Raw genomic sequence first — 22865 nt, 5'->3', positions numbered from 1 at the left:
TTCTGTTGCCCAAGGGACAGGATTAGAACAGGTAGGTTAAAACTACAAAGAAGTTGGTTCAGACTAAACATCAGGAGGATATTTATAACTGAGTAATCAGCCAGTGGACCAGGCTGCCACCTGAAGTGGTGAGTTCTCCCTTACTGGGGTCTTCGAGACAGTGGCTGGATGGCCATCTTCAGAGATGCTCTAGTGGATCCTGCTCTGAGGCAGGGGTTGGACTAGATGACCTCCAAGATCCATTACAATATTTTGATACTGTGACTAGTATGACTTTTTATTTCAGAATTAAAATTCACTGTTGGGTAAAAGATAAAAGATAAACCACAAGATGTGTAAGTGGAGATTTATTTATTTATTGTTTACATTTATATCAAAAGATGCCTTAAAAAAAAATAAGTACAGCCACAAGTGTTGCAAAAGTAATAAATCTAGAAATCTGGAAGCAAAGTATTTTGCTTGGTTATTACAAAGGAACATTGATTGCTATCTGAGCATAAGGGAGGTGCTCTTTTACATTATGTGGCCATATAATACATTATACGTACTTGTTTCTATCAGAGAAATAAATTTTCTAAAGTTTTTTTTAATAACTTAATGCAAGAACATTGAATTTGAAACATAACTCTGAAAAAGTACTTAAATTGGTACACATGTTGTCTTTTTCCGGTAACATTTGGATAGTGAAATGAGACTTAATGGAACACTGGTATGGTTTTATTTTTTTTGTTTTAAACCCATGTACTGCTCATTCAAAGTATGCTGTTGCACATACGTTGCATGTAGGTAGTTGTTTATACCAAAGATAGTTTAATTTCACTCAGCCTTAAATGGCAGAGAATAGGATTCTGATCCTGTCCCTACTGCTGCTTTGGAAACAAATTCATTTTCAGGAAGGCTGTACTATCCATGATGGACTGACTATATGTTCCATTGAATGTACATAGGAGCAGCCTCATAGTGTATAGGTCAGGCTATAGTTGAAGTATATATAAATGCTGTTTGAGCATATTCTTCACATGAGCAAATGGAGTACTAGATTCCTATCCACATTTCGATTTATTTTTTTTAAGAAAAATTGTTTTAGACACAGTAACAGAGTTGTGGAACAGCCCCTCTCTTGCCTGTCATTTCTCTTTTTGAAATGGCTGTGACCTTTTTCAAGGTTCAAATGTTTGTTTTCAGTACTATAGTTAAAATGCTGCTGATTTCAAGAAGAAACGTAGGATTATTAAATGCTTTACTTTCTGTGCCATTCCTGTGCTCAAGATTGCAACTTCTCAAAGCAGTTTTTCTAAAGTAGATGGTGAAATAGCTCAGTGACTTTTCAAGCATTTATGTATAACTTAAGAGTTTGCCCTTTAAGGCATGTCTGTATGTGGCTCCATGTTAAAAATTTTTTTAGATGTTCTCATCTAATACATACCTCTCCTCCCACAGGTCATATCCTACTCCTACATCAGTCAGATCATTCATTCCTATGCCCATATGCCATGGAAAGAAAGAACAATTAACATAGGGCTGTAGTGGGGAATCTGTGGTCCTAGAGATACTTCTGAACAACCGTATCCAATACCCTTTCCCTTTGGGTGTAATTGCTAGGGCTGCAGAGAACTATACTTCACCAATATCTGGATATTTCCTAAAATAGGGTTAATCACCATACAACTACTATATGGCTATATGTAGAGGGTTGGTGGCAGCACCTGACTGGCCTTATCTGGGCTTGAAAAATAAGCAGGGTTGAGCTTAGTACTTGGATGGGAGACCTCTAGGAAATCTTACTATTGTGAGAGTTTAGAAAAAAATCACACAAGGCAGTAGCAAAGCTCATCTTGCTACTGTGAAAACAACATGAGTGTCTACCTGAAGTCACTAGGGTGAAGCTCAAGTCCAAGGAAGCCTTGTTACTCTTCTATGTAGCAGGCTGGTCACCCAGCATTTCTTTTTATACACATTGTTTTTCTTTTTAACTGTAAGCCACTCAAAGTCATCAAGAAGTTGGGCAGCTTCAAAATTGGATGGATAGATAGATAAAGGCAAGAGTAGATGTGTGCAGGCTGCTATAGTTTGTACTTCTATCCATTCTGCAGTTAAAAGATGAATAAAAAAGAAATATAAGTGAATGATGCAAGGAACCAAAAGAAAATAATTGAAGGTGGGTGTTGGGACATACATTTGATACATAATAGTAATACATTAGTATTAATGCTTAGAGTACAGTGTTTTTATATTCCAGAATACATGGACACTTTACTTGAAGCATGTGAATAGAGATAGAGCATCTTCAGAATTGAATGATCTGGTTCAATGCAGGAAGTTTGTATGACACTTTATTAACCCTCTCAGTGTTTTCTTAGTGACCCATTGTTATCCCTGTAATATATCCTATGCATCAAGCATTCCTAATTGATGCCATCTTGCATAACTGATAGCCCTGTGCTATGTAACTGTTGCCCTGCAAATAAATATTTAGGATAAGGGACTTGATGCTAATTTACTGCTGCAGAGTTTTTAAATGTGGCATCATGCTGGTACTTCAGGCAAAGGTTCCAAAATATTGGCTGGGCTCAGTAGCCATTTGTTTGTTTGATTTTTATCCTGCCTTTATTATTTTTATAAATAACTCAAGGCAGGGAACATACCTAATACTCCTTCCTCCTCCTCTTTTCCCCACAACAGCAACCCTGTGAGGTGAGTTGGACTGAGAGAGACTGGCCCAAGATCACCCAGCCGGCTTTCATGCCTAAGGCAGGACTAGAACTCACAGCCTCCTGGTTTCTAGCCTAGCACCTTAACCACTAGACCAGTTATGTAGGCTAACTGCCTATCCTTCATGTCTTTTCAGGTCCAGAGTACCTCTCTCTTACCATGCTGGAATTTGAAATGTTCTTAAGCTTCATTAGATAATCTGATCCTGTCTTGCTACAGAATAAAGTTGTGGTTACATGTATGTAACATTTATATTGTTGGAATCATCATGGTATCAACGATTGATCATGACTGTTGTTTGTTGTTTATAAGGGCTGTGTATGCTTTGAAAACAATTTGGAAGAAGTGCTTTGGACCTCACGTAAGCAAACACACTTGGCTATCATTTTCCAGATTTCTGCATAAGCCTGGAAAAACAGTGCCATTACTTTAAGAGTTGCCTTAACTTTAATGAAGAGAGGTGTGGTGCTTGTGTGAGGTCCAAAACACTTCTGGATCATTTCAAAGCATGATAGATCTGTTGCTTATATCCTTTATTTATACAGAATAACATTAATTGGCATGTTGGACATAATTAAACTGGGTGCAGCATATTAACTTTTTTTAATGTGCATTAGAAACACGTTGGCACTTACCTAATTGGCGTGTCGGCTTTGTAATAAGAGAGCAGTGATTATTCATAGTAGTTTGTAAGACATTACATCTCTTGTAAATGTCCAGTTTATTCACCAACAAGCCAATCCTTCCATCCCCCGTAGAACTTTAGCTAACTAATATTGCTTGATGGCTACGCACAGCAAAGCTACCCAGTAAATCTCTCCAAATCTTTCCTGCCATCTACATTCTACTAAACATATGTGCAAGCTATTTTAACACTCACCTACAGATTTCCAAATCTCCCACAGTGATTTATTTATATGACTCAGTATTAGTACACTCCTCTGAATAGCTGATGAGGGTAAAAAGAGAATGTTTCCCCTTTCCTAAAAACTGCATATGCTGGCCATGTTTTCCTTCTTGTTAGTTTTCCTTTTTTTCCTTTTGGTTGGCTTATTGTCAAACTTATTTGCACACATGATTTTGTGATTCTCAATGCTATTTTATTCACTGTGGTTTCTCAGCTATCATTATTCAGAGTGAGGTTCTGTAATGAGGAAAGCAAAATTCTCCTTGAAGTATTTTAGAAGTAATTAAAATTAAAAAAAATAGCCCATGACCACTCTTGCCTAGAAATGGAAACAAAGAGATAAATTAAGAAGATGAAAAACAAGATCTATTTGGAGGAGAACTCGGGGATAGCAATAAAGATGGCCTTCTTACTGACTTTTCATAGCCAACCTCATGTTAGTAGATTGAAGAAGCATCTTCAGCTGCCTGTCTTGTTTTTTCTGGAATAAACGCATAACTGCCTATTCTTCTGTAATCAAATGCATGCACTAGACAAATTCAGAATAAGAGTGGGATGCTTAAAACTTCTCCAGAACCATTTGATTTTGTCTGAATTGCCCATTAATGGGCATTACCTGGGTAACAGTGCCATCTCTTACTTGATGAAATACGGTATTTTTTGCAGCCTACATGAACAGGGCTCTATAATTAGTTGTATGAGAAAAATAATTCATTGTTTCGGAACTTAGAAGCAAATTATTTGTTTATTTTATTTTTACATCAGAAACTTAACTATTCTACACCAGATACTGTTATCCTTGTTATAAGACATAAAGACTAACTGCTGATAATTCTTTTTTCAAACTAAAACTTCTTTTCTTTTTTTAAGGATGTCATGCAAGGCCATCTTGTATTTCAATTTTGATTTTATTCACTGTAATTAATAACATGGGTGGCTTTGGGTGGTCCCCCATGTATCAGAAAAGGATATAGATGCTAAGCATCAGGGGAATCCAGAAAAATATTTTACAGTACTAACAGAAACATGTAATTACTTCTCTGTGAAAGGTGAAAGGTCCCCTGTGCAAGCACTGAGTCATGTCTGACCCTTTGGGGGACGCCACTTTTGCGATGTTTCCTTGGCAGACAATAGTGGGATGGTTTGCCATTGCCTTCCCCAGCCGTCACCTTCCCTAGCAAGCTGGGTGCTCATTTGACTGACCTCGGAAGGATGGAAGGCCGAGCTGAGCTGAGCCGGCTACCCGAGAATCCAGCTGGGATCAAACTTGGGTCGTAGGGAGAGTTTCGGTTGCAATACTGCCTCCTACCACTCTGCGCCACACAAGGCTACTGCTTCTCTGATCTTCTGTAATGAAGATTTGCTTTTGGGTCAATAATGGGGAATCCTTCCAAATGTTTTTGTCTTTCAGTAGATACGAAGCATATTACATTTGAATAGTTAGTAGCATTGTGTGTATATGTATGTCTGGGTATGGAGATAGTTGGTAACCTGTGTAAGTCTATTTGCAAAGTCTGCATCACATTATAGATGATTGAAGCCCCACCCCTAAAATATATATTTATTTGATTTATACCCTCTATTTTATTCTATTACAAAACAAAACATTAAGAGTTGAAATCACAGATTAAAATGAAGAATGAAATTGGTATAGGTAGTCCTTGCTTACTGACTGCCTCATTTAATGACCGTTCAAAGTTACAGTGGTGTTAAAAAGAAAAAAACATTGCAACCAATCCTAACATTTACAATGGTCACAGCACCTCGTGGTCATGTGATCACCATTTGGGTGCTTTGCAACTGTGACACATTTACGACCATTGCAGCATCCTGCGGTCACGTGATCACCGTTTGTGTGCTTTCCAGCTGGCTTGAGACAAGCAGAGGCAATGGAGAACGTGGAAGTAAAATTGTAAGTTGTGGTCACGTGGTATTTCACTTAATGACCACAGTGACTCACTTAACAACCAAATGAGAAGTGATGTCATAAGTCTGTTGCGGTCACGTGATTTTCCACGTAGTAACCATGGCACTTAGCTGGTCCCAAATGTAGCTAAGTGAGGACTACCTGTACTAAAATTATTTAACAAAACTTGATGAAGGAGAGACATTTTTCCAAAGGCTGAGTTGGGCCAAAAGCAACTCCTGAAGGAATGTGTCGCAGAGCCTGGGAGCAGCTCAGGAGAAGGCTCTGTCCTCTGTGCCAGGAAGGTGGGCCTCTCTTGGGTTGCATTCAGGCTGTTTATCAGATGCCTGCAGGAGTTGCTTTTGTAGTTCCTAACAGCTAGCAAAGTTGGTAAGGGCAGAAGCAGTTCTTAGTTTCTCCATTATTTAATGTTCTGAGGGTCAATATGAATGCCTGAAATTGTCCCTGGTAAGCAGTCGGCAAATTGCAGATCTTTCACTGCAGGAATCGTATGATCCCTGTACCTTGTACTGGTTAGGAGCCTAGGTGCCCCATTTTGTTCCAACTTTCAGACACTGTTCAAAGATAACCCCCACTGACAGCACATTACATCATTTAAGATGGGATGTAACCAAAGTGGGAAAAAAATCCAAATCCAATTAGCTTAAGGGATGTAGTTGGTAGATGAGGCATACAGTACGTCCTCAGTGACAGCTGAGGGTCAGGAACACTCCCAGGTGGCACACCTGCTCTTTCAGGAAGGGTGCAGCTCTATCCGAAACAGGCTGAACCGCAATCCCCAAGTCCAGTTTGCTCTTTACCAACAACCCTTCTCTCTTGTCTGGATTAATTTAAACTTCCTTTACCTCATTCAGCTTAATTTTATAATTTTCATTCATCTTATTTTATAATTTAAGATTACTTTTCCTCATTCAGCTTACAACTCAGTCTCCCAATTTCTAGTCCAGCACCTTAACGACTACACCAAACTGGCTCTCTTCAGTAGACTGAATTGAAGGTTTTTCGATATAGTTCTTTTTTCTGCCTCCTTCAAGCAGGGGAGAACACATCCCTCTTGCAGTGTGCCCTGAGAGGTGGGGGGATGGTATGTTGGTGCAACAGTTGTTACCCTGCTTCCAGAAAGTGTGAAACTGAGGGGAAATTAATTCCTTTCTGGCAGTTTACAGTCTAAATTGACATAAGGCAGTTCCAACATGCTGCCAAGTAAGGCAGTAGTGAATTGGGTGCCCTTGGTCCAAGAGGGATTGCAAGGGGTCCTGCTACTTCATGTTCAGAGTTATACCTAGACACGGTCAGATAGGTATGCGTAGGGGTAGCAGATAATTCTTCTGGTTCTTTGACTGGGATATAGAAAAGTTAAAGGAGAAATAACAATAAAATAATTTGGTAAGTTAGAATTGAGCAATTTAGAACAAGTAACTCTATGAGGCACACAGGGTTTGTGTTTGCCCAATAGGCTGCCCATTGTTATCTGAATCATTGTTCGGTAAATTAACCAGATTGCACAGCACACTAAAGCATAAGTTAACCACACAGGACCACAAACTAGATAAGGGAATTTAAGCTCAGGGTGCTCTGCAGATTCAGTCAGGAGTGGGACTCCCAAATAGCAGAAACTGAATTAAATATGGCTAGTTTTAACATTTCCTGACAGAAAGAAGCCTGATGGCCATCCATTTCTGGGGTTTTGTTATTCAGAATATGAGAAGTTTTATTTATTTTCCACTGTAAATAACATGGGTTGTGATGTAAATAGCATTCTAAGAAAGAAATACAGTTTGTTGAATAACATGGATTTTAATAGAAGCAGATCTCTTATTTCTGAAGTCCTGCTGATGTAGTAAGTCTTGTCAGCTGTCATACTATTTTGGCCTTGCATTTTCACCGAAGGAGGCTCTGGTTGTCACTGGGGGATACCCAAGTATCTCTGTCCCAGTTTGGTGGCCTTGTGTGATTGATTCTGAGTCCCAGTAGGACAGCTTTCTGCTTTTCAGAGTACTTTTTGTTTTTGTAGTTTCATCATTTTGTCATGAACATCAAAGTACTCATAACCTTCACATTATTCTATTCCCTTCTTATTCCTATAGAATTGGTTGGTTAGATTCTTACAGAATAGAATAGAAACTTTAATGATTCAGTCATTTGACCATACCATGATTAGATTCTTAAAGAATTAATCCCAGTACACAAGGAAGAGCAGAAGCTGTTACTCTAGCTGGAGGCAACACCATTGACTGCACTGCTGGGCAGCTGTTGAGGCCCGAATGATCTAGCAGGGTGTTTTGTTCACATCTGTAAAACAAAAAGGGGGCGGCAGTCCTGCACTACCCATTATGCCTGGGTTCCCATGGTGCTTAGCATTCCCATTATAGTCTAAACAACTCTACATTTTGGGTAAGTAGGTAGTTAAAATGGCAGACAACTCCAAGTGGGTGGTGGTGTTTGGAGTACTGTTGCTTGCTGCAGTTCTGCCACCAACAGATAAGATGGACAGGACTTGTTGATGGAGGATTCACTGACTTTATAATTGCTTTTCCCTGCCTTCCTCCCCAGAAGAATTCAGAGCAAATAAAAGAGGTGTCACTACACTGCATGTACTTCGTAGTTGTTGAGTAATAGGCCACAGTACGTTGGTTTGCAAGACAGTCTCTGAACTAGCTTGCTTAGAATAATATGTGTACTTGGGGATAAAGCTGGGGTTGTGACTATAGTATGTTGACCAAATGGGTCAAAACTGACTGTCTGTCCTTACTGTTAGCAAAGAATGCTGCATATGGCTGTAGTGCAACTGGGGTTAGTAACCTAGCCTGTAACTTCACTATCTTTCTGAAAAGTGTTATGTGAGAAACTTGTTTGACCAAAGCCATGATGCATGGTGGAGTTCAATCCCTGTGGTGAGGATAAACATGGCATATGGAAGATTGCAACCTGGAACATAAGAGAAACAATGGTAAAGCACACACATCAACAAGGTGAAAGAAATAAAGAGATATGGTATATAACTGTGAAACTAAGAGGAAGTGGAAAGTTGTAATAGATCTGAATGGAGCAGTCTGATCTTGTGGAGTGGAGTTGATGAATACATACAGAGAAGTGAGGGGGTATGTTTAATTATAAATGAAAGGGCTAGCATGTATGCCAGAAAGAATGGATTAATGTGATTTAGGATATTGTGGATGCATATAAAAGTAGAAATCCATAAGTTGGTGCTAGTTGCATTTTACTCTCCAGTGAATAGTAATAATGGAAGACCTGGGGATGAGTTCTGGGAAAAAATGTGCAACATCCTGACCGAATGCAATTCAGAGGGGAAAAAATCCTGAAAAACCATTTATATATTTTTGCTGAGAAACTATATGGATGTGTCTGTAAAGTGACCGTGAGTTGAGACTTGACCTTATTTTCAGGGAAAGATATAAGCAACCAGTGGTCCAGATTGCACTTGAACCTGATAGTTAAATACAGAAACAGAAATTTGTAAACTTCTTTTAAGCTTGCCTTTTTCCAAACTCTGAGTGAGAGTGTTAGTGTCCAGGGGTGATTCACATATTTCTTCCTACTAATACGTGAGCTGTGGAAAATAATTTGGGGCTTAACCATCTCACTGCACAAACTCATGGTTAGGCCAGTGCATTTTCTCACTTAAAGTATGTTGGAATTCACTGTGTTTGCTCTCAAAATACCTGTAAGGGTTCATTGCCAATATAAATACTACCCTTTTGGGAGGAGAGTTGCAGTAGAATTTCCTTAGCTTATTATAACAATATAGAATAAGCTCCAGTTTAAACTTATGATGTTTAAACTAAAAGAGATATAGCATATAAAGACAACATTAGGCTTTGAAAGTAGAAATGATTATCGTTGGGAACAATATATTCCAAGAGTGAAGTTAATTAGATACTAAACTGTATATAAAGACTTAGTGGAAGCAATATATTAATATAATACTTACAAATGCATTCTTAACATTGTACCAGTGTAGAGCTTTCCCTTTTAGGAAAAAAAGCCTATTCATTGCTAATTTGCATGAGTGCATCTTATATGTGTGTGTATAAAATGATAGGCAGGTGCAGTTAAAAGATATATAAAAGTGGTCTGGTATATTAGGCACTTAAATTCCCGAAGGCTCTTAAAGTGTTAATCATACTTGAATAAAGCTGACTCTTGGGCAGTATAATGTAAACAGAACCTTAAGATAGGAGTTATCCTCTGTACATTTGTTGGTAGGAGGCACATGTCAAGATTTTGATAAGCACTGAACATGTTGAGTGGCTTGCTTGATAAACTGAACTCTACGAGGCTGGGTTCCTTTGATATGGTTTTAATTTTGCCCCACGATCTCTGTAAACTGAAGTGCCTGATCACTTCAGAATTTTTGTTAAATGTGTGTGTAAAGTTTGCATTTGGATTGTCAGGTCAAGAATAATTTAAAGAAATGGCAACTAATTCTTTGCTTTATATTTTAAAGAAGTCTTTCAATAATAAATTCTTTTAAAAAACAAGTAAAAATTGCAAAGAAAATCTCACATTTTAAAGGGATTCAGTCTTAAAAATTTAGGTGTTCTGCTATGTATTATTGATGTGAGACTGCTCTTTATATTTCTATATTGGAATTTACAACAGCCTTTCTGCTGATTAAAAATGTCTTCTGAGTTTCCTTAAAGTAGGGCTACCAGATATAAACTTCAGTAATCCAGATTACCACTTGATTGACAGCAAAAGAGATATGGTATTCTAAACTCTTTGCTGCTGCCTAGTTATTGACCAGCATTTTGTAGCCAAGATATAGAAGCTTTACTTAAAGGAGCTTTGCTTTTATTCTTAGACTTCTCTAAGGAGTTTATTGTATTTGTTTTTCCTGATTTCAATTAAAATGCAAAAAGAAGAGGGGAGTGGATATAGGTGTGGTATCTTTAAAGGTATGGCTACAATTTGATGTGTTTTACAGATTTCATAACAGAAAAAATATTTATTGAGTTCATTGGGATATACTTTTAGATACATTTGCATTGAAATGCAATCTAAAAGAATACCTTGTACTTTCATAATTTAAGAGGAGCATCAGGTTATTTAAGTTTATTGTAATTTAGTTCATATTGCAGATGAATCTATAAAAAAGTTTGTTTGGTTTGAGTTTGAGTTGTATAAACCAAACCATTTATGGTTTGTAGATTAAGGTGTGTTGCTTGTTGTGTTATATGAACCCAGACAATTATGCCTTCTTAAAGAAGGCATGGCTCCAAATAGCATTGTTTAATATTACACGTCTTCTGTGTGGTCTAAATTTTATTTCTTGGTTGACAGTATCTGTATGCATAAGATATTAGTATAACTCTATCCTAAATGGCAAAAAGTACATTAGAAAACTACATTTGCTAAAATATTCCAGTTTTTTTTCAGTAACATTAGAAGAGAATATTTGTAGCTCAGGGTTGAACTGATGGAGTTGTTGGTGCTCTCTGAGCTTGGTTGTTTGCTTGCAGACGTTTCATAACCCGACTAGGTAACATCATCAGTGCGAGTGGGTGTGGGGTTTGCTCCCTGTTTATATACAGCAGCTTGCCCTGCCAGTGTTGGTGGGAGTGTGATTTTCTCCTTGGTAGTTCCTTGATTAGGGTACTGTTTTCTGCTTGATTGTTTGCCTGGTGTTAATCCCTGCTTATCTGGCTGTAGGTTATTGGAAAGGATGTGTTCTGGTCTTTTTGTTTCCTTCTTAGGTTTTTTATTGTCTCTTTCAAATGGTGTGTAAATGTGGTTTATCTCTAGGTGTCTATTGATGGCTGATGTGTCTGGGTGCCAAGCTTCCAGGAATTCCCTAGCATTTTTGGATTTGGCTTGGTCTAGGATTCCCAGTTGAAAGTATGATTGAGTCTGTCCATGTGTTGTGAGATTAAGGAGCTTTCATCATGTCTTCTGACTGCTAGTTGGTGTTCATGGACACACTCTGCTAGTCTTCTGCCTGTCTGTCCTACATAGTGGGCTGCTATAGTCCTTACACTGTATGTTGTAGATGACTCCTGTTTTTTTCTTCTTGGGCTGCTGGGTCTTTACTGTTTGGAAGGTTCCAGTCCATATAGAATTAAATAAGTAAGTAAGTAAGTAAAGGCTCCAGTCCATATAGAAGAGGGAGGAGAGGTTAAACCCTCAGGTACTTCAGCATAAATTGCCTAAACTAAATGATTTAGTTGGTTTGTGTGCTGTGGTGATGCCATGTGGTTGTAATAAGTCTGTTGGTTGTTTGAGAAGTTTTTTATGTGTTGTCCTTTTCATAGCTTGTGTTGGTTGTGCTGTAGTGGGTTGAGAGGTCAGGCACTTTTTGATAAAGTTGCGTGGGTATCCATTTTGTTGGAAGATGTTGTATAGGCAGTCTGTTTCCTTTTTCTGGTGTTCTGGGTTGCTGCAGTGTGTTTGTGCTCATCTGAATAATGTTCTTACACAGCTCCTATTGTGGGAGGTTGGATTGTTGCTTTGGTAATGGAGCACTTGGCTAGTATGGGTTGTTTTTTGATAGACTTGTGTTTCTAATTTGCCATAATTTCCTCTGCTGATGAGGATATCCAGAAAGGGTAATGTTGTTTTCTTCTTCCTTGTGAATGTTATTCCTTTGAAGATGTTGATTGTTTCATGTGTCTTCTCTGGTTGTTCCTTTATTATGGCGAAGGTGTTGTCTACATACTGGATCCATACTTTTGGTTGTATGAGTGGGAGTGCTGTAGTTTCTAGATGCTGCATTACAGTCTTTGCTATGAGTCCTGAGAGTTGTGATCCCATGGGTGTTCCTCTGATTTGTTGGTATATTTGTCCATCAAACCGAAAGTAGGTAGTGAGGCAGAGGTTGATACAGTTCACGATATTCTGAGTATTTCGATCTTAGTGTATTTGGTTAGATCGGGTGTGTTGTGTAGTACTGCTGCCATGGATTCTTTTGCTGGTTCTGGGTCTATGGATGTAAAGAGTGCTATGACATCGAATGAAACCATAATTTTGTCTTCATCTATTTTTAGGTCTTTGATTTTCTGGAGGCACTGTAGTGGGGAGTGGATAGAATATTTGCTCCCCTCTGTGAGATGTCCAAGCTTTTTTGTAAGATCTTTCAGAATGTTGTATGTTGGGGTCCTGGTAACAATACAATTGGACGAAGCGGTATGTCAGGCTTGTGTATTTTGGGGCGTCCGTAGAAGGGTGGGAGGATGGGTCCACTGTTTTTCATCTGCCTCTGTTCTTCTTTCGTGATTTGACCTTTCTTGGTGAGGTTGTTAAGGATTCTCTTGATTAGGTTGTCTAGTTTCTGTGTTGGGTTGGTGTTTACTGGGATGTAGGTTTCTTTCTCCAGTAATTTTTTGGCTTTTGGTGTGTATTGTGATCTGTCCAGGGGAACCATGGTTCGACCTTTGTCTGCTGAGAGGATGATAATGGTTTGGTCCTTTGAAGAACTGCCCTGTCCTCTCCTTTGAGTGGGTTCTGATTCTGTGTTCTTCTGGTCTGTGGTATGGTTGTCTGCCTTATGTTTCCTTGGGTCTCTGTGGCAAGTCCTGTGGTTTTAAACGCTGCTTCTAAGGCTGCCAAGAATTCTAACTGATTAGCATCGTCTATGTCATAGTTGAGGCCTTTCTGGAGGATCTGGTGTTCTGCAGTGGATGGTGGGCAGCTGGACATGTTGACTACTCATTTGGGTTCAGGTACCTTTTTGCTTCTGGGGTTTAGCTTGAGCAGTTTGGTTTGGAGTTTTGTTTTCCTTTTTTCAGTTTGTCTTAGGGATGTAGTCTTGATGGTGGTTGTCAGCATCTTTGTATGTTCTGGGGTCATGGTTTGTTCCAGTTGCTCCTTTAAGTTATCTATAGTGTGCTGGTATTTGTTTAGTCGGAGGTGGGAGTCCATGATCATTAACGATAGGCCAAGTCCTTGGGTTATGGAGCATTTGGCAATTAGGGACTTCCCTCAGAATGAGTTTGCAAGGGCAAACATACATCTCCAGACTGAATTCACACGGTAAACTAAGCCATGGTTTGTTTAAAAAAAACATTTGGATGATCTGGCACACCATGCAGGGTATGTACAAAAGGGATTGTGATTGCTGATTTTGACCCAGGGGATGCAGGAGGAGGAGGAATAAATCATAGGATCGGCATCATAGAAATGATTCTGTCAGCTGATTTCAGGAATAGAATTGCACTTGGAAGCTGCCATCTTGCAGTTATCATTGGGTTGTCTAGAGAAAGTTGGCTTGACATTTTTTCCCCTCAAAATCTCTCAGACACATGATTAGGCATATTCCAAGCCCCCCATCATATGGGGGGTGGCGGCACAAGTTTGCATGAGACCTGCAAGCCTCAATTTTTGCATTCGTGTTCTAGGAGATTCCTTCAAATGATAATTAGCTATTTTCTTTGTAGAGATATACTGTATATTTTAATTGTGTATGATTCTGCACAAGAAAGCTTTTAAAAATCTGTTTCTGTGGATTCTACCTCCTAATTCAAAATACCACTTATGACTTAGTGATGAAAAGAGGCACCCAACATAGCTATTCTGAATTACTTTCACAATCCTATGATGGCTGCATCAGTGTAAAGAAGATTTTTTTTTTCACCTGGCCGTTGAAATTCTGATTTCAGGTATTCATAGACTGAATACACAATTATATGTATTTTCCTTTTGCAAATCCAATTAAATTTTATTTAATGTATTTAAAAATGATATCTTAGAAAAACTGCTATTTAAAATGGCAAGTATGTGTGCCTGTTTACTGACTTTAGTATTTGTGGATTAAAATAATTAAAACAGTGGAATATCAGAATATGTTGCTTAACTGCAAGAGGAAATCATGCCATTGTACATATTGAATGTCCCACATTCAGCTGGATTCCAGTAGTTAAAAATGGTGGGCTGAGAATGGAGAATTCTCATAGAACTTTGTGGCCCGGTTCATACAATGTGCTAAACCATATTTTGATTTAATGGTGGGTTGTCAAATAAGCTACAGTGGCTGGGTTCACACAACCTCCTTTATAAGTCATTATTCCCTCCCACTATTATTTTCTCCCTCTTTCCACCAATAATTCAGTCTGATGCTGCTCATTGTAGTTTTGGTTTGGAGCACACTGCCGTCCCCTTTTGTGGAATAAACTGAAATTCAGTATAATAAAGCATATTCTTTTCACCTCCTACTTAGAACTGTGGGTGGGGATATATCTGAGACCATGCAGTCAAGGCTCTATTCCAAGTAACCTTCTCATTTATTTTTTTAAGATTTTTTTTCCAGGAATTGAAAGCAACCTGCTCATTCAGGGAATTTGCAAACTTACAGAAATGAGCATCATGAGAATAGCCTTCTTGGATTATTACGTCTATTGCAGGGTATGCATTTAAAGCTTGTTACCATTCTATTTAATGAAAGCCTTCTATAAAACAGATGCAGCTTTTGTTTTTTCCTGTTCATAAAATGTGATGGCCGCATAGCTGCCCTTAACTTTCCACTAATAAAACTGCAAGTTGTCAAAGATTAGAAATATATTTCTAAGGATTGGTCTATTTTTCACTTAAGAATAAACACAAATGTGAACCATCTCATAAATGATATCACACACAAACTCTGATCTCCCATCTGCGCTTCTACAAATGCATAAATAGACATATATGTGGCAGTCAAGAAAGAACCCAGCTGCCTTCTTGCTATCTGTACATTTTAATCAACAAACATTTTTTGGATTTGTACACATGGATGCATGGCATATACATCTGTACACTGTTTAGAAAGTATACATTATAGATTCCCCTTTTTTGTATTTTTGGGTCAGGTCTATATACGTAGGACTGACATTCAGATTTGTTTGGACCACAGGTCCTAACATTAATAAAATTTGCAGTAAAAACCCAGGAGCACAAAATGCAGGTTTCAGCAATCATAAGAATTATTAACTTTATGTTCAGTTTTTAAAAATTAGTTTTCCACATGTTTGAGCTGGATTTGTATGTCATAGCATAAAAAGCTGACTGCAAGTAATATATTGCATTAATGTCCTTCACTAGGCTTTTGACTCCTCCTAAACAGTAAATGGTTTTCAAACCACATGTCTATGGTTTGGCAGTGGTATGCTATATGAATACAAGATGCACATTATTTCCAACTGCTACAAACTCCAGAATCTAACTCTGGCTTTCAGTAGATTGTCTTTAGGTTAACAGATGCATCTAAACTAAACTACCAAGAAGGTCGTCCTGTATTCAGATAGCATGCAGGATTTCACTATTAGTTCTTCCACTCCCAAATATCTGAGATACTTGCATCTTTTTATAATGAACATTAAAATAGATAATGCAATACAACTTTTAACAACATTTCTTCAGGGTCTCAAAAGTATTTAGTCCTTTCCTGTAATGACTATCATGAATAGCAATGGGCATTTCTTGAAACAACAAAAGAGGCATTATTCTCCTAGAGCATAGCCAGACAGCTGTGTTAATATGTTGCCCTCTAGTCCTTAAGTCAGCAGAAATTGCACTGCCCTGACTGCCAGGCCTGTTCTGATTCAGACGAAGCTAGTGGTGCTGTCTTTACAGTTTTAATGCAGGGAAAGTTACGGAAAACAACTGGTGGATTCTCCTGGCTTTGTTTACCCTCCTACCAAGCACCAGCTGCTGGTGAGAAAAACATCCTTCAATAGCTCTCCATAATATGGGGTGGGATAGAGGCTTGGGATGAGGATTACCTGCAACCTCTCAGACTATTTCTGAATATGGGCCTAGTGCGCCTTTTCACCAAAGCCATGTCCCAGAATAACCCACCTGACAAATCATAGGCAGAGAAGAGGGGCACTGGGTAAATCAGGAGCACCCCTCCCTGGTAAGTCACAGGCACAGAGGAGGGTGCTGTGATAATAAAAAATGGTTACTAGGACACATTCATGCCATGGTTGGGGGATAGGAGGATGAGCCCCAATTGATTGTTTAATAAAAGTAGATAAATAAAAGTAGATCATACCTATGAGAATGTTTAAACATATAATAATGGGCAATGTATGAAATAGTTCTCAGCTTTTATTAGGTACGTTTTATTATCAAATCTAATGCCCTAATCATATTTTGTAACAGCAGAGACATTGAATAAGTTTGTTACCTCTTTAGCAAGTGAAGTAATTTGGATGTGCTAATCATTGAACATACATGAAGAATTTACAATTGCCTTACTCATTTGATAAGACAAATTTAGATCTACAGGTAAACCACAATTAGGTTGTGAATGTGCATTTCCCATTCACATATAAGTGAGACAAATGCAATTTATTTTTTAAACGAACAAATGGAAGGGAAAAGGACAGATAGAAAAGAAAGGTAAAGCCAACTCTTCCCCACCTTGCCATGTGTCAAGCCCTTTGAGACTGAAACAAGAACCACTTGGATTTCTGGAATGATCTTTATTGCCAGTAGGGTGGTATAATTGTATCTTGAAAGCCTGCCAAAGTAATTCTCTGGATCAGTTTATACGTCGTGTAATTAGGTGTAGAGAGTAAGGAAGATGATCTTCACAGACATATGCAGGAACCCTTACCTAGGCAAAAGGGTTGAATCATTTTTTAAGTCCAGAACTATGAGATGACATTTGGAAGTGGTTCAGGCAGATGCCTCCCTAATTCACTGAAATATAAGATGGAAGAAGAGGTGCAGCACAATCAAATTTGCAAGGTTCTGTTACTATAGCAGAATAAATGGAGTTTTAGCCTTCCTGTGGAGTTGATTTCCTGGCCTGATCTACTTAGTGGGGCTGACATCAAGGCAAAGTTACTATACACTCTCTTTTGCGCTTCCCCCACTCCCCTGAACTAAGGAATCTTTTCTTTGTGGGTCTGCTAGACCCATCCCACCATTATTATTCCTTAGAGACCCTCATCTGATTTTCTGTATGAATAAGACAGACATAAACTTAATGCAGATATAGTTGCCTGACATGTTTAATTTAACTCTCAGGTGTTTTTTTTTGTTTTTTTTTAAAGAAAAGTGATAGTTTTCCTTGCCTTTTGGCATTCTAAAAATGCTTTTCTCCAATAGCTTGCTCTTTAGTACTTGATTATTATTTTCTAAAATTAAGCATTTTAGGATTATATCATCAATCTGAGAGCTGAAAACTAGTACTGTAATTGTTACATACTTATTTTGATTTTAATTGCATTGATGTTGTTACTATGCTTTATACTCTTTTTTATTGTTGGAAACCACTCTGGGAGTTAGAATAAACAGAAAGATGGACTATAAATTCAGTAATAAATATTTACAATTTTAACTTTGTGTTGTGATTGTCAGGTCATTGGTGTCTAGAATTCTGTGATCATTAAGCTGTATGCATTTTGCATCAAGATGATCCCCAGATGAGTAGTCCATTAACATAAATCTCATTCTGTGCTTTCTTATGGGGAAATTGATCAATAATAAATACATCAAAGAATGTGCAGAGATAGGGAGGAATGATAAATGCCTTCAAGTGTACTATTCTATCCTTAGAAATTTGGAAAGCGAAAAATGTATATGGAAAATTTCTGTGATGGTTAAACAACTTGCTTCTTGTTTGAACTCTGGGACCCAGACTCAGACTAAATTCATATCACACTAAGACATGGCTTGTTTAACATGGCGTATTGGATAAACCATACTTGGCTGGGTTTACAATACATTAACCCATAAACTACATTATGGTTTAGCTTGCCATAGAAACTCAATCATAATCTGCAATGTGGGATTATGGATAAACTGTGACAGCAATTAAAATTGTGAAAGTTTAAGAACACTTATGGTTTCGACAAGAGGGCCTTGTGGTTCAGGCTTCGGTCCCCACAGCTGCCTTTGGGGAGCCCACAAGTAGGACACCCGAACCATAGCATCCCCTCTCTCATTTTTTCAGCAACTGGTATCAAGAAGTTTTATTGCCTCTGATACCGGAGGTAGTAACAGCCAAGACTAGAGGCATTATTTTTAAAGGTTGAAAAGAGATAGGTAAGGGTTGACAACTATCTGGTTGACCCTCTGTGGTAAGATGTTCTTGCACCAATTTGGGTCATATTAGAACAGAGGGTTCAACAGTGTCAAAAAGGTGGGCACAACTGGGTGCTTGAAGCTCACCCCTTTTTAATGTGTGTCAGATGTATCTCACACACGTAAAACGGGGAGGTCCATCTGGTCACATCCACCATTTTGATGCTGAACCCCCCCACACCATATTGGAGCACCTCTTTTGTTTAAATAATAATAGTAATGATTAAATAATATTATTCAAATATTCAAATAATAATTGTAATGATTAAATAATAATTAAATAATAGAGAGCCAGTTTGGTCTAGTGGTTAAGGTGCTGGGCTAGAATACAGGAGGCTGTGAGTTCTAGTCTCGCCTTAAGCATGAAAGTTGGCTGGGTGACCTTGGGCCAGTCACTCTCTCTCAGCCCAACCCACCTCACAGGGTTGCTGTTTTGGGGAAAATAAGAGGAGGAAGGAGTATTAGGTATGTTCGCCGCCTTGAGTTATAAAAACTAACAAACAAACAAATAATGATATATACAGATCCTATAGCATGACAATGTGATAAAAGAAAATTGGACGCTTGTCAAAGAAAAGTGTTTATTGACAAATTACTTTTCTGTGAAATTTAGGGGGGAAACTCTTCAAATGATTAATAGGAAATAAATAGCTCTCCCTGATGATCTCACCATTAGAGGTCAGCGGGGTATTAATTATACCTAGTTAAGATTAAGAAGCAAGACAAACTAGTGCATAAGATTTGACAGCATCATCACATTCTTTGTAGGTTTAGAACACCATGACATAGAGTATCAGTCATAGCTGGGCAATTCAGAAATATAAATAGTGAAAAGACCATTGAATTGGCTGGGGGAAAAGGTTCCCCTTGGGCTTTTCCAACAGCTGTCTCCAGACTGGAATATTGATTGAAGCTTACTATGTGGATTGAGTCAACTAATAAATGATAAGAGTATATTCATACATTTAAAATAAATTTATAAATAACTAATATATCATTTTAGGTGTATTCATCCCTGTCTTTTCCCTGGTTATCATTCTATTGTAAAACTATTGCTTTGACTATATAATTATGCTTTTATGCTTTTTTTTAAACCACATTGAAACAAAATTGTTTTATGGATAATGTACATCCATAGATTTGCTCAATATTGCTAGAACCTATTTTTTAAAAGCTGTGTTGCATATGCAAACATGTACAAGGAGTCCAGTAGATACTTGATTTGTGCAAAATAACTTTAAAACTCTTGGATAGCATCTGCTTGTACTTGTATTCATAGTAGCTTGTGTTTCTTAGTAAAAGAGCAGATTAATATATGAAAATAGATAATTTCCCACTCCAGATTCCATAATTATATGGACTAAATATGGTCACTGTTTTAGTTGTTTTCTCTTAGAGTGAACTCGGGAATATTACTCAGGAATGTAACATGTATTTTTCTGGTACTCTGTTCCCCTGGACATGTATCAAGCCCAAACCATGTTACAGAAACTGTGATATTTTTTGTAAGCTTTTACTGACAAGCAATAAACATAGACCTCATTAGTCTTGTTTTCTTTGATGATATACAGTATGTCTTATTATGGCTAAGTCCAAGTCATGGGGATGTGGTCTTTTAGAAGGCTGATTGAATACATGTCCAGTGAAATTATCCCATTGGTCCAGGGTAAGATATCAGTTTGCTGGTGATATCCAGTTGAATATCTCTCATGATTGTGGTGATATAGAATTCTAATAAATACACAGTTAGAAATAAATATTCTAGGCCATTACTGGAATTGCCGTAAGATGGTCTTACTCTACGTCTGGGGGATATAAGGCATCGATGGGAATAATCAAGCTCGGATTGAATCCCAGCATGATGCTATTTGTTCAGAAACAATCTGGGTCATTGTCAGCACCAAATTGGCTCAGGATGGGGTCACATTGCCCCTGAAAGATCAGGTATGTGAACTGCAGTTGCTTGCATAACAAATGGAGCCAATGGCCAACAGAGTGTTTGCCTGACTTTGGCTGGTGTACAAGTTGAAACCGTTTCTGAAGCAGCTGGCCCTGGCAGCAGTAACTCAGGTCCTCATTATCTCCAGATTAGATTATTGAAATATGCTGAGCCGAGAGTGCCTGTGAAGATGACTCAGGAACTTCAGGTGGTTCAAAATTCAGCAGCCCACTTGCTGACTAGTGAAAGGAATTTTAGCAGTATTACACCAGTGTTGTGGGTGCTACAGTATTGACTCCCTGTATATTTCTGAGTCCAATTCAAAGTGTTGTTGGGAGCCATAAAGCTACATCGCTTGATCCAGGCTACCTTGGGGACCCTGTGTCCCAAGGAGAACTTTCCTGCCCTATGCATTCAGCTCAGGAAGGGAAGCTGTGGAATCCCATGCTTGGGAAGTTAGAGGGATGAGAGTGAAGAAACAGGCATTTTCTGTGGTTTCCCCAGTCTCGTGAGATGGCATGCTCCCTGAGGTGTGACTGGTCCTCTCTTTGCCTTTAAGAAGGTGACATATTAGGCTATTCAGGTTTAACAATGTTGCTGTCTTTTCTAAGTTTGTTTATTATCTATTAAATTTATACACCACCCATCTCACTATAAAAGTGACTCTGGGCAGCTTATTAAATTATTTTTAATTTGTACTACTGTTTCCGTTATATTAACTCAATGTTTAATAATTGCTTTATTGCTTTGAGATTATTGAAAGAACCCTGAGTCTATTGATTTGGTGGAATGTAAGTTATCTAACAGATTAATGAATAAGTATATAAGTAATGTATTTTTGAGACCCTATTGTTAAAGAGTGTAAACTACTCTATAATTTGGAGTTTTACCTGTGATAATTCAGGAGTGTTACAACAGCCTACAGATCACAACAGGTTTCTGATAGATGGTCAACCTAAAAACAAGAAAAGTCTAGTCCCATTTTTTCAAGCATGGCAAAGCAAGAATTTCTAGCTGCTTCTAATTTGTCATTTATACATTGTTCTTTGATTAGATATATGATTTTTAGGTATTACGTTTCTTTTGTCTATCATTTATTTTAGCTGCATGGTCCATAGATAATTGTTTTCTTAATCAAATGGGCTAGTTAGAAATAATACTTAAACATACTGCCTAAGCATTATGTGTGAACCAGGTCACTAGTCTTAATTTACTTAATTTAATAAATTTAGCATTTATTTTTATTAATTTTTAGCATTTATTTATTCTAACTGTACACCATGCTCTTTTGGCAAAGCCAACCTGCAGCATGAATGTATAAGCTAGCATAATATGCTAATTGTGGACATCCTTTAAAATATGGGTGTACTGGAGTACCTCATCTCCTATTGAAATGTTTTTATCCTATCCAGGAAGCAAGATTTAAAATGAAATATGAAACAATGAAAATCAAATTCAGGAAAAGAATGTGCCAAGGTTGTATCCTATTTCCCCAGCTATTTAACTTATAAGTATAGCATGTCATGAGAAATACTGGACTAGAAGAAACACACATATACATAGACACACTTCTGTATTTTGGGAATTAAATTTACAATAGCAATGGGATAAGACATGCTATGTAGCTGTATAGGTCTCAGTAGATTTCCTGAAGTGTGTATAATTGGAATACCTTGATTCCAGTCCTATATAGACTTATTTAAGAGTAAGCACACTTGCATTTCCTTTGGAGTCAGATGCCTTCAGACAAGGCTTTAATATGCAATCACCATGTCTCATTCATGGAAGTTTAGAGATTGGTTCAGACATCCTTGTCTTTCTCTTTCTTGTGTTTTCTGCTACAGCTTGCATAGTTTGTCTTTTGGAATAAGGAAGAAAAGATACATAGTTCCTTATGATTGATATCCAACTGTAGAGGAGGATTGAATTACATTATCCTTAAATATAAAGTGTTTTTTTTCCCCTTAAAAGAAAAAAAAGCTTTCTAGTCCCTCTTTCTCTATAGCCAGACAGTGGTATTGTAGTTAAAAACTGGGAAACATCTGACTTCTGTATTTCGTAAGTTAGGCTTTTTTTTTTTTTAAACAAGTGATCATGTTTAGTGATGTGTGTATACATATACACAGGGAGAACATTGTTTACTTCCTCTTTAAGTCCTGGGACATTCAGTACTGTGAAGTATAATACCCTTGCATAAACATGGGACAGATTTATCTTTCTCTCTTATCTTTGCTTTCCAGTCTTGGAAAGTGATTATCTGCAACCACGCATTTTGTTCTTAGATTGCACCATATTATTCTCGAATTGTTTCCCTTTATAATTGACAGAAAGTTTCTGTGCTAGTTGAAGTGGGACAG

At 37.8% G+C, this 22865-nt stretch overlaps 1 protein-coding gene across 2 annotated transcripts in view; it reads left to right on the top strand.

Moving 5' to 3' along the window:
- Window positions 1-22865, top strand: part of FOXO3 (forkhead box O3) — a 137599-nt gene that overhangs the window by 3478 nt on the left and 111256 nt on the right. Inside the window, exons 1-2 of one of the 2 annotated variants that reach the window (XM_063311317.1) lie at window positions 9925-10048; window positions 14796-14903. The exons of the other annotated variant lie outside the window; for it this stretch is intronic. Coding sequence (XP_063167387.1) covers window positions 14856-14903 — 48 coding nt within the window. The 5' untranslated portion in view covers window positions 9925-10048; window positions 14796-14855. Of the gene's footprint in view, window positions 1-9924; window positions 10049-14795; window positions 14904-22865 lie in introns of those variants that run through there. 2 annotated transcript variants of the gene reach the window in all.

Source organism: Candoia aspera, chromosome 1 (genome assembly GCF_035149785.1).
Source record: "Candoia aspera isolate rCanAsp1 chromosome 1, rCanAsp1.hap2, whole genome shotgun sequence".
NCBI classification, from domain to species: Eukaryota; Metazoa; Chordata; class Lepidosauria; order Squamata; family Boidae; genus Candoia; species Candoia aspera.
This window is presented reverse-complemented; position numbering and strand designations above follow the sequence as displayed.